General features: G+C 31.0%; 2 protein-coding genes across 2 annotated transcripts in view; one reads left to right on the top strand and one right to left on the bottom strand.

Annotated features, from left to right (window-relative positions):
• LOC115239256 (COP9 signalosome complex subunit 7) overlaps positions 1–12,676 on the top strand; it is a 100,333-nt gene that overhangs the window by 3,722 nt on the left and 83,935 nt on the right. The window lies entirely within an intron of this gene.
• The window catches only part of LOC115239258, a 165,013-nt gene continuing 155,224 nt past the window's right edge, over positions 2,888–12,676 (bottom strand). Inside the window, exons 9-16 of the mRNA XM_029813689.1 lie at positions 6,791–6,940; positions 6,551–6,684; positions 5,843–6,001; positions 5,493–5,659; positions 4,653–5,023; positions 4,259–4,410; positions 3,677–3,890; positions 2,888–3,594 (exon numbers count right to left, since the gene is read on the bottom strand). Coding sequence (XP_029669549.1) covers positions 3,353–3,594; positions 3,677–3,890; positions 4,259–4,410; positions 4,653–5,023; positions 5,493–5,659; positions 5,843–6,001; positions 6,551–6,684; positions 6,791–6,940 — 1,589 coding nt within the window. The 3' untranslated portion in view covers positions 2,888–3,352. The remainder of the gene's footprint in view (positions 3,595–3,676; positions 3,891–4,258; positions 4,411–4,652; positions 5,024–5,492; positions 5,660–5,842; positions 6,002–6,550; positions 6,685–6,790; positions 6,941–12,676) is intronic.

Below are 12,676 nucleotides of genomic sequence, written 5' to 3' on the forward strand. Positions count from 1 at the left end.
GTTTTTAACATACAAAATTTTTTATAAAATTTCCTATATGCATATTTACGTTTTTGATATTTCTTCTTTGTCAATACAAGTATATTCATATGACTCTCCAGTGAGAAATTATAATTTTACGATGGTGTTTTTTCCCTTTCCAATGTATGATTACAGTTTGAAATACAAATCGTAAATCATATATCTAATGGGGATTTTTAAGATCTGCCACTGATCTGTTTGACTAATGGTTGATGGAACAAGTAGGGAATAATCCAGATGAAACCTTGTAGCAAACTATTTGGATATTTTATTTTTTTCTCGTTCTTTTTCTCTCTTTCTTTCGATTTTGACGTTGGAGCATTATCTTTTCTGTAACTTTTGTAACTTTTAAAATTAAACAGCATGTTTAAATTGTTTTATATTTATTGTAAGTCGCATCTCATGCGCGTTAAAAAAAAATAATGATTAAGGAGTTTCTCTTTTCTTCGTAAAATTCGTCTGTGGCAAGGAAAATAGTAAGCAATAATTACATCACATCGTCGATTTTATTTCGTAACTTTTATTCTATATATAATAGATACATTATGCTATTACTATATTTTTTCCTATTTTAATTCATAATGTATTTAAAATATCTTTAGATCGCGTGATATACGTACATATATAATAATATATATATATTGGTTTTGACATTGTGTCTGCATTGCATTTCTTGGAATTTATACATTGCATAATTACTTATGCGTTTTTTTTTCATAATTCAAAAGAAATATTCAATAGATCCGGTACGAGCTAAGACAATAAATTCGTATATTTATGATATTACACATGTGTATTATATGTACAATTATCTATAATTTATTTTTTGTATATGCATATATACCTATACTTCGAATATCCATCGAGGTATATTTTGTTGCGTTGTTTCATATCGATTTTTATATATAATTTTGCTTTTTTTATATAAATCTTAAATTATTATATTTGCTTCTAAAGTGTACACAAATTTATGTTGACACATTTGTTTGATACATGCAATAATACGCGAGAGAGAGTGCTAAATTGCATTTAATATTTTTTCTAATAGTTCAATATTATATCTCTCTACTGATATATATATTGAAATTATAAATCATATGTATGTGTGTGTGTGTGTGTGTGTGTGTGTATGTAAACAAACGATTAAATATATATGATTGAATGATACATGCTAATTAAGAAAAAAAAATACTATCATTCTCATCCATATATCTAAAGCCTAGTAACAAAATAGAAAAAAGGAAATTTTTTTAATATTTTGAAATGAAATGGAGTTTAATTAATACACGTGTGTACTTTTATATAATATTTGTGCATATACAGAGGATTAAGATACTTTAAGTAAATAAGTAGTAATGAGATTTACAGGTACACCTACTAGTTACATTTCTATCCACATAGATCACATACAAATTCATGATAATCTACTATGAGAAAACTACGAAAAGAAAAAAAAGTAAAGAGATAATATGAATAGATAAATGATATATAACGTGTAGTATGTATGTATATGTATGTATATATGTACATATTTGTAAATGATCGAATAATCGATTGATCGTAAAATCCGATTGAATGTAGTATTAAAAGATTAATTAATTTTTTTATAGTAATTATAGGTGAGAAAAGTTTATTGATATATACGGTGTGCAAACGATATGTTTATCCCGAATGAGATATATGTATATATATAATACTATATAATATTAACACAAATTTTTCGAATCGTTCAAATGTGTTTTATAGCATATTTACATAAATAATTTTTAATAAGAATTGCAGTTTGAAAATAGATTTACACTACCGTTATGATACTATGCAATTTACGGATGTTATTTTTACGGAGAATAATTCCTATAGTGTGCAGAAAATATTTCTAAAAAAAAATTTAACATTATAATATACATATATCTACTCTAAAGTATATATAAATGTGTGCACATATTTTATTTAAATATCATACGACGCTCGATGAAGAGAGGACGTTAAATTAAATTCATCTTTAAATTTATATATTTACAAATATGTAAGTATTTTACACAATAATTATATATATATAGTATACGTATTATATATGTAATACGAATATTATTCTTCATGTTCTTAGAAAACTTACGAATTTATCTAATAAATTTTAGGATATATCTTGTAGCTACAATATCAGAAAATTACTTTTTCTTTAGACGGGAAAACTCTTTAACTTGTTGGATTATATTTACACATTTAAATTTTCATGACACTCGTCATATTTGACGGTAAATAATGTCGAAAATGATTTTGATATCAAGATATATGACTATACATGAAAAAATAATAAAAAATTTCTTCATAATTAAATGTTAATATATGTGTTAAAGTACGCAAAAAATAGAATATCAAAAGATTTAAACAATTCAAAAAAGTTCTTTAAAGTTACATACTTTTAACGCCGATCCATTTTTTTATGAATTTGTATTAAAAAGGTCATAATTTGAAATTAAGAAAGATGAACGAAATCATTACGTCTATAACAAAATATTATGTAGATTAATATATTTAACACATTTTTTATTACAGTTTCAAAAATTAGAACGTTTAATAATTATCAATATTTAAAATTAACTAATTTAACGAACTATGTTTTTATGTAAAAAGTAATTAAGAGAACTCTCTTTACGTTTTAAATATCTGTCTTATATTCATTAAATATGCATGAGAGTAAAATTAATCGAACCAATCTTGATTTCATTAAAAGTATAATAATTCCAAGAGAATTGATATCGAGCTGTTATATATCTATTAATAGTAATTACTGTCAACATGACAGCAAAATGCACTATTTATTAATTATACAAATACCTTTCGCGCACATTATATTGCATAATTAGATAATGAACATTTTTTTAACTCTAAAGTTCATTATATGCTTATTTACGCTTATTTAGTTTTTCTTAATTTAAGATTATTAGACTTATGACATATCGTGCATTATGATATACATATGTTTTTGGCATATCATATGTGTACGATATGCAGAACAAGTTTGATTTACTTTAGTTTTGCTCTACTAATGCATAATTTAGAGCACACTATTGGATAAATTGTCTAATTGTTGTTATTTTGCTGTCGAACTTTGGCGAGGGACATCTGATGATATAAATAATAATTTCTAAAACAATTTTTAATACAGATATTTTGCGTCTTTTACGTTGAAAAATATACGTACATTGACGTAATACTAATCGTATATACGAAGAATAAATCAGACGATCACAGGATTCTTCGAGATCGGTTTTAAATTAACAGTTAATACGGATTTTCTCTCTTTCTTTATAGATAATCCTACCTTCCGCTATAAAGAGAGATCACTTTGAGAGAGCGGTCCGTTACCTATCCTTGCATTGCTATTAAGTCGTTTTGTCGTAATCGTGCTGTTTTTTGATTCCTTATTATTCACAGACGCGATTACATCCGGCGATTCTTTATTAATCGCCGCAATGGCCACAAATTCCTGTTCGTTGTTAATCGTTTGAGTTGATCGCGAAGTGCGTGTTGATTCCTCATTCTTCTGATCTTTCAATTGCAATTCGTAACCTGCGAACAAAAATGGGGGAAGTCGAATGTATTAAAATGATAATTATATTTTATAAAAGAAAAAGCTCGAAATCGTACTTACACTCGCTTTGAGTGGAGCAGTCTATAGCGATATGTTTTTTGATTGCTTTATTCTGATCGCAAGTTGCGGCTGTCAGAACTGTCGTCGCCGTTACTGGGCCCATCATATTCGAAGCATTTGTAGCGGTTATCGCCGAACTTTTCGTCAGATTAGGCCTTCCTGCCCTCACGGTTGGGCGCACATTTCTCTCAGGTCGGATTAAAATAATGTATAGCTGTGCATATAAACAATACGTGAATCGTTATTACAGTAAATTAAGCTAAAGTCAGAAATTAGTTTGGCCAGGTATTCGGTAATTAAAATTCCATTTCATCTTTTTGCACAAAAAACACAATTCTAAGCTAAATTCCAATTTTCAACATGCATTTTAGGAGAAATATTAATAAGAATACAAATCTTTAATATTTTGCATACATCGTAACTGTGTGTGTGTGTGTACGTTAATTTGAATTCACAAATCGGGATTTTTTATCATTTATAAACACTAGGCGTAGCACATTCGAAATTCCAAAATTGCAACAATCTTGAGTGTTGGAACGTTCATTTTGAAATGCTCGCATTTTTAAAATGATCAAGCTTTACCTTTGGACTGAAGAGACAAACCACCGTTACAGACGCAGAAAGACTGATTGTGACTGACATCGAAGTAATTCTCAATGCGACGTTGCTTCCGGTACCGTAGTACAAAGGTATGAAAGCACACCATATAACGCACGTCGTATACATCGTTAAACCTACATTACACATATTGTTTCATAATAATGCTGTCTTCTTATCCTTCGTTAAATAATCGTTATCGTACAAATAAATGATGCAATTTTTTTCAGCCAAGTATCTTTTACGTACTACAATTACGTTATAATTGCGTGACCGAATCCATTAGTGTTTAATTTAGTTATAAAAGAACGTAGCACAGAATATGATATGAATAATTATAAAACATGCGTAATGTACGAAGTGGAAAAAGTAAACTTACCAATGTGCTTACTCTCGTTGAAGGCTTCCGGAATTTTTCTCGTGAGGACGGCATAGACGGTGCACACGACTATTAATATTGTAGGATATGCAAACGCGATCATATAGCTGGCATCGATATAGTTATTGCAAACGAGCAAATTGTCTTCCATCATAGGGTAGTGATGCATAGCTTTGGCGGGATCGATGATTATCCAAATTCCGTTAATCAAGATTTGTACGAATACTAATCCAAAACAGATAATAAGTTGTGATCGCGGTGATATGAAGGATGGTCTTTTCGCGCTTCCGGCATTAAAGATTCTTGAGATTCGATTGGTCTTCGTTAGTAATGCCGCGTATACTACCGTGAAGCACAAGCCTGCGGCAAATCTATCAGCAGAGATGAAATTGTATTTTTGTTTTTCTCTTAACAAACATTCTATTAATATCGAGAAATATTTTCTACGTCTACTTCATATTTTTATCTCTGATTTTATAGATTGATACACAAAAATTCAGTTATCTTATTTTTCATTACGTTACGTCTACATTTTTAGATTTGTTTTTAGACACTGTTTATATCCCGCGATATTATTTAAAGAAAATATTTTACTTTTATTATGTCACACAATGAATTACATGAATCATAGGAAATAAAAAAAAATTGCAAAATTATTATATAAATTTGTTAATCATGTAAAACTAGTAAAACTCTATCATTTTTAATTAGATAGTGTTAATTGTATACGAAGAGAATGTAATTTATAAAGTAACTTTGACAGTTGTAAGAGCAGAAAGATTAATGTTATCACGTCGGAACACTTGCAGAATATGCTCGAAAAGATTCACAGTTATTTACCTTTGAATACTGCAAACAATGTTCGTGGGTTTAAGTATCAAAGTGAATGTGACGAGATAACAGAGTAAAATTCCTAACAGAAGAACATAAGATAGTTCTCGTCCAGATGCACGTACAACGGGCGTGTCGTTATGTTTGAGGAAAACGCCGCCGACAAATAACGTGACCTATTTACATAAAATATGTATAAATCATATATGATTATGTATGACATATAAAACATATGACGCAATTATTGCAGTTTGAGATATAAATTATATCTATTTCTCTTAATACACTTTTAATCCCTTTCATTCAAGCTGTCTTAGTTCTAGAAAGTTAGATTTGTGAAGGATACAAGAGATACCTACCAAAATTCCTGTGGCAGAAAAAGACATTGCACTTATTGCCCAAGCGCTTTCCGGGCGTAGAAACTCTTCCGGAATATCTTGACACTTTGAATGAGTTTCATCGGGTAGTGTACCTTGACTACATTGAATACACTGCGTCTCATCTTTGGGATCTCGTATCTATGTTATAAAAAAGGGGGTCGTATAGATATCATTCACATAATTATATTTATCTACAAAAATTGACAGAATAATGGAGCAAATTTGAATTTAATATGCAGGATAATTATATGATTGAAGGGGATATTATATATATAAGCCTCGAAACAAATTTATCGGATAGCCATCCTTTATATTCATTCGAATTTGCCCTATGATTCTGTTACTTTTTATGGTTAATTAATTAATCAAAATTGATTTTACTTTTATATAAATATGTATTATTTTTTACATATTCCTCTCTATTTCACACATATCCAACGAGAACTATATCGAATAAAAAAATATGCAGTATTTTCAAAATCTGTTATTACGCGATTGTGAGATAAATGAAGGTATACACAAAGATAGATATTATATTTTTTATCACCGAAACTGTGAAGAATTAATAATGGGTGTATTATCTGCGTGCACGTTTTTTTTTCTTTTAATAAAAGAAGTGGCGATTTAAATTACAAACACATCGGGTCTAGCAGGTTATTTATTCTTGACGATATGTCATTGACATACCTGATATTGAGTGCAATTAAAGCAATGCCAGCAGCATCTTTCACCCTCGACATATTTCTTTGCTTGGCCGACCTCACAAGGCAAAGAGCACACGCTCTCAGGTGGTTGAGGATGCCCAAGTTTAAATTGGATTTCTAAAACAAATACATGCATGATGACGATGTAGAACATTATAGCATGTTCATATATAAATCCGGTACATTCTCATACGTCGTGAAATATGAAAATGGAAGGGCTTACCGGACATATTCAGTCGCAGCTCGCCTTCCAGGTATTTACCGACGCGTATCCACTTGTACTTGCCCGGTTCGATTTGCTTGAAATGTATGATGTTGTATCGCGCGGGTCCGTCACCGTTCTTGTCGAATCTGAACTTGTCTCCGCTTAGACCTTAAACGTAGTCGTTCGATCGCCTATGAGTACCATGAAAACTTGATCGAGACGTATAAGCAACTAATCACGATAAAGATAGTTTTGACCATTTAATAGAGTGTGTTATAGGCTTTTTTAAAATATTTTTTAAAATTTTATTTAATAAATATATTACGTTTAAGTTTATTTAATACGTGAAAGCATTTTAAAGTGTGTTAGGCATCCTATTGTTTTATAATATAAATTTTCAATGACTAGAATCGATTTCGACTAGACTCGCACCTCGTAATCTCTTCAAGGAACCGTTTTGCTTACCCTCGAAATCCACCTTACGCAGGTAGTGTAGAAGCGTTATTCCCTTGGTCGGTTTCATTTTGTCGCATAATCCTTGCTTTCCATCGCAAAGGTCATGGTGCATATCTCTAGGAAAAGGAAGAATAGCGCTTTTTTCATAATTTTCTCGAGAAGATTTTCAGATATATCGATGATTAAATTTTAATTATACCGAAAAGCGTAAGCGAATGCCATTACTGCATCGGAAACAAACTGTAGTTGGTCCTCGAAAGCCGTGTTTTGTTTGGTGAGACGTTCTTCCGTTGTGCAAATTTTTGTATATTTTTTATTATATGGTGTCCGGGATGCATTCGGATATCGGCATTTGAAATAATCTTCCCAAAATTCTAAAATTAACGCGTAAGTACGTGATAATTTGATATATTATGATCGATCCGGAACGACTTAGCGAAACATGTGCTTACGCATCTTTAAATATCACATGTACCGAGAATAATATTATTGTATATAATGCTTTTTTGTTTCTCTTTTGTTTCTTGAGAAAAAGAAATACAACACATACATTGTTAATAAAATTGCTTCGATCGTTTTACTTGGCAACCGACGATCACGTCGAATGTCAGTCTATTTAGTAAAACCGTGTTAAAAGTTTTTATCGGTATGTATAGAGAAAGTAAAATCTGACTTCTTACTTATAAGAACTGCAAACTTGCGCGTGTACAACATATATTCGCATGCATATTGCAAAGTTGGAGTTCGCCAAGTTTCGCTCCCGTCGCATGTTCTGGCCGTTCACTTACCGACGAACCACGGATTCCTTCGATTGTTCTCGACGGTCAAATTGAGGAAGTACTCTTCGAAACCCTTAACGGGGTTTGCCTGAGGTTGAACCGATAGAGTGCCCTCGACTTCCGGCTCGTTACCGTTACTTACTAATCCTCTTGCGCTCCAACCATCACTCCCGATCCAGGAAAAAGCGCCGGTTGCGTTGCATCGTCTAACCGCTCTCATGACCCCGGCAACTTCTTGATCGGAACCGAAAATAATGCAACCTACGGCAATACAGGAGTTAGAACAATTCCGTGAAAATTTCGTCCGTAAATGCGGTGCTCTTTTATCGTCTTATCTCTATTATCGCGGTAATTTTCGCCATTCGATTTTATTTTATCGCGGGAAAAAGTCATTTTCTCGAAAGCAAAAAGATTAAGCTTTTATTGAAAAAAATGCCAATGAAACGTCTCGCTCCTCATCGTGGACGGCGATTCCTATGAGAATCAAGATTATACAGGATCCGGTAGGAATCGATGGGGGCGTAAAAAAGAACATAAGGTCGAGCCTGACGGAGCCGAGAACAGTTAGTTACAGAAAGGTCTAGAAGAAAATTCTGCATAAAATAGATATTTATCGCGAAATGCTTTTTTTTTCTTACTGAAAAGTGTAATAGATACGTTTAAACAATCAGATGTATTGTTTGCTAAAATCGTATCTGTTTTTCTCAGAGATGGGATTATGCATTTAAGAAAAAATGTTGTGAATATTAATTTAACTTAAATCTCGTGTACACTAAGTTTAAGATATCATTACTTGCATTTGATTAATAGGCATTAAATTTTTACTGTTTATGCAATGCCATATTACTTTTTCTTATTTTTTTCTCTGCGTATATCTTTTGATCTATTAGTATTTTGTGGAAGCATATTTTTGCAAAATTTGTTAGACATGTCAATATCTTTTTTATTTATTAGATGTGTCAAACGATTAATTTTTGAATACTAGTTTTTCTTTAGAAGAAGAGTTTGGTTGAAAATGTGAGTTATTTATCAAAAATGTTGGTAGAAAGTTACGCAAGTATGTAAGGTTCGAAAAGTCACCAAGGGATTTCAAGGTTCGGGACCGTATTGAATGGATTAAATGGATGAAATATTTATTCGCCTGAGGTAGAAACATCTTTGTCCGTCAGACTGAATTGCTAATCTCTATTTCTCTGAAATAAGATCATTTCAAAGTGTGCTTTTATTTCAGCGTGTGTAGAAAGTATTAATTATACTTTTTGTTGTTGTATATATGTGAACGAAATATATATGAAGAGAGAGTTATCTGGCAATGTCATAATTTTTATGCACCTTACAGCCGTTTTCGCTTTATACCATTTCTCATTTTGCGTCCGCGAAAATAGCAACGTACATTTGTTCGTTTCTCTGTCATCCATATCCTGTGTGTCTGTCGTATTTGAATTTCCTCATGAATTTACATCGAAATGTTTAAATGTTTTCTTAGCGGTGCGTGTAAATACGCTTCGCTGTTAGTTATGAGAACGATACAAGTATAATATAAATTATAAACGCCATTTCTGCTTGTATACCGATTATACAAACTGATGTGAAATATATATTACATTTCTAATATAATCATGCAAAGCTTATCTTAACTCTTATAACATAAAGCAATAAATAATTTAAATAAACTCATTACAAGTTTGATATTTATTGTAATTTGACTTGGAATTTTACATATTTTTACATATGTTATTTTATTTTTCCTAAAAATCTTTATGAGAGTATTAATATATCTTAATTAAGGACATCCTCCTCCCAATGATTTAAATAAATTCCATACAAATACCGATATACCAATTTTTCTTTAAAGCCAAAATCATTGAAAATATTAGAAGAGATCGTTTAATTTCTGCATTACGCGAAATACTTTGTTGTTTCTTTAATGATTTGCTGGAACGTGTGTGCGAACATTCGATTAAAGCTATACAAGTTAAACTGCACTTGATATCCATCCGATCTGCAAATAAAGCCAGGGATTTAGCGTACGCTCGCTTAGGAAGATCTTAGGAAGAAATGAGAGAGTTAAGTGAGTTATGTAGATTTTCAACAAGTTTCGGACAAAGTGCTGTTTGCGGAGTAAGTCGCGTTTCCATTTCGTTAATGAACCTATTTCGTTACTCTGAAACGAATCGAATGGAATTCGGAGTCCTTGTTGCGTTCGCCATCGATACAATATTACTTCGTAATCCTGCGTTTGCGATTCGTTTATATTTTGGAATAATTTATATTGATTAAAATAATGAAATGGCGCAAATGAACAGATCGCCACGATCCGAGGGCTCTTTCTAATCTCTTTCTCTCTCTTTTTCTCTTAGTAATAATTTAAATCCTTTTTAATGACATTTATTTCATCGAGAAACGTATTATCGGAGAAACGTTGATTAAGATTTCAATGCGGTTTACTTATAGGGATACATAGATTTGTAATTTAGGAGAAAAAAGAAAGAGAGAGAGAGAGAGAAAGACTAATTAATTTATTACGTTGATATAACACTCTCTAGGCACATATCAAACGAAAGATTTTACACATTATAAATATATATATAAATAATACATAAAATACAAATATGCATGCATACATACATTGTGTATGCTTCTAAAGGCATTAGAGAGTTTAGGCATAAGAGAGTTTAGGCATAAGAGAGTTTAAAAAAATATAATTTTTATTTATGTCTTTTTCTACATGAGTACTTCTTTTTGTTTTATTAAGTTGCTATCTCTTACCTCTTGCTCGTGGTTTTGTCAGCAACTTTAAAATGATATTATCGTAGGCGATCTCCTCGGCAACCCCAGAATCCTTTACCAACTTTTCTTTGATGGCGATACATATGTTATGTTTTCCTAACAGACCCTCGAGTTCCTCAAAAGCCTGCAACACAGAAGAATAGAAACAGATACATTTTGTTGAATACGTTTCCAATAAAGCATTGTATCTAATGCTGGTTCGTAATCTTCATCGAACAGCGCACGTAGTACTTTGAGATCTTTTGGAAGAGAAATGAACATAGAGCAGAATGAATAAAAGAGCGGGAAGGAAATGTACCTTAATGGAAAAATACAGGCTAAAATGGAATATTTAAAGACTGTATCTTTTTCTGCAAAAAATCATGATAGAGATAAAATATATATATGTAACAAAGATCGCCGCATTGGCTTAAAAACATGAGCACATAGTAGTACAATTATTGTTCTATGCTTGTATGTGGAAATGGTATCCAATAACAATTCTTGTTATTGAAAATGTTAAATATATTAAACAATCTTTGTCGAATTTAAATTTACATTAGATTAATAAAATTGTAATACGACAATACTGGTTATTTTCGCCATCTTCGTCATCGTTATCTTGTATTGTCAATAGAGATATTCGTTATAAAATTGTAATACGACAATACTGGTTATTTTCGTCATCTTCGTCATCGTTATCTTGTATTGTCAATAGAGATATTCGTTTTTTGATAGGTACATAATATTAAAAAATTGCTTTATAACAATTGGAAAATACATAAGATTTCGAATTTATATTATTGAGATTCTTTTGTTGCATTCTTTTGCTCTGCATCATAAAATGAATCGCACAATTGACTTCCGCAGATAGATTCCGATAGTGATGTAGAAAAACTCCGTTACTTTGTCGAACAAATGGATATTTGTAATAAAAATCCCCATTCGTTCCGTGCTTCTGGCTTTCGATTGCTCGTTGAAAAATGTTCCCTTCGTGCCACGAAATCATATATATATATACACACACACACACATGTGTGCGCGCGCGCACGTATGTGCTTTGTGTATGTGTGTGTGTATCGATTCGCTCCTCTTAGACTACTCTCTCTATGTGCATTTTTCGTATGCGATCCGTGTGCTGAGTTGAGATCGCTGATTTTCAATCCCATGGCATTATCGATTAGTTGCGTCATCATACGGAAAACGTAGTTACACATGAATGTGGCGTCTCTTCTTCCGTAATTTTATCCATTTTTTAACATTTCTCAAGATAATGAGTCTATGATAAAAAAGAGTGAAAATTTTCATGCTTTTTATGTCATAAAAAGCGATTTTTATATTCTATCATTGTAGAATTTGCTCAACTGCTTGACTGCTAAAATCACATTTTCTTCACTGCGAATAATCTTATGAATGTCCAGCAATTATATTTGCTGTTAGACGGATTGATAAAGTAAAAAGTTGAATGATAGATGCCATAATTATTACATGAGAGATATTAGAATGAATGACATTTTTTCTCTTGAAAGATTAAATGAATAAAAAGATCATTAATGTAGTTAGAAATTCTATAAAGTATTATTCAAGGAGACAGAAATTTATTTAGAATTAAAAATTTGGAAAAATTCTTACATTTCTCTAAGCAAAATATAAATATAAGAAAACATGCTAAAAAAATTATCAAAAATTGTCAAAAATTATAATTAAAGAATAATCTAATAAAAATAATTATGCTCGAATAAGAATAGAAAATTAAAATATTAAATTTAAATTTAAAATTTTTTATATAATCAATAAATATTTTATAAAATATATAATAATTAAGCGCGATGGAGAGGGGGGGATCAATATTGATATAGAATCACAATTAAAAGATTCAAAAATATTAATATAATACTCG

Source organism: Formica exsecta, unplaced genomic scaffold (assembly GCF_003651465.1).
Source record: "Formica exsecta isolate Colony F162 unplaced genomic scaffold, ASM365146v1 scaffold37, whole genome shotgun sequence".
Classification (NCBI taxonomy): Eukaryota; Metazoa; Arthropoda; class Insecta; order Hymenoptera; family Formicidae; genus Formica; species Formica exsecta.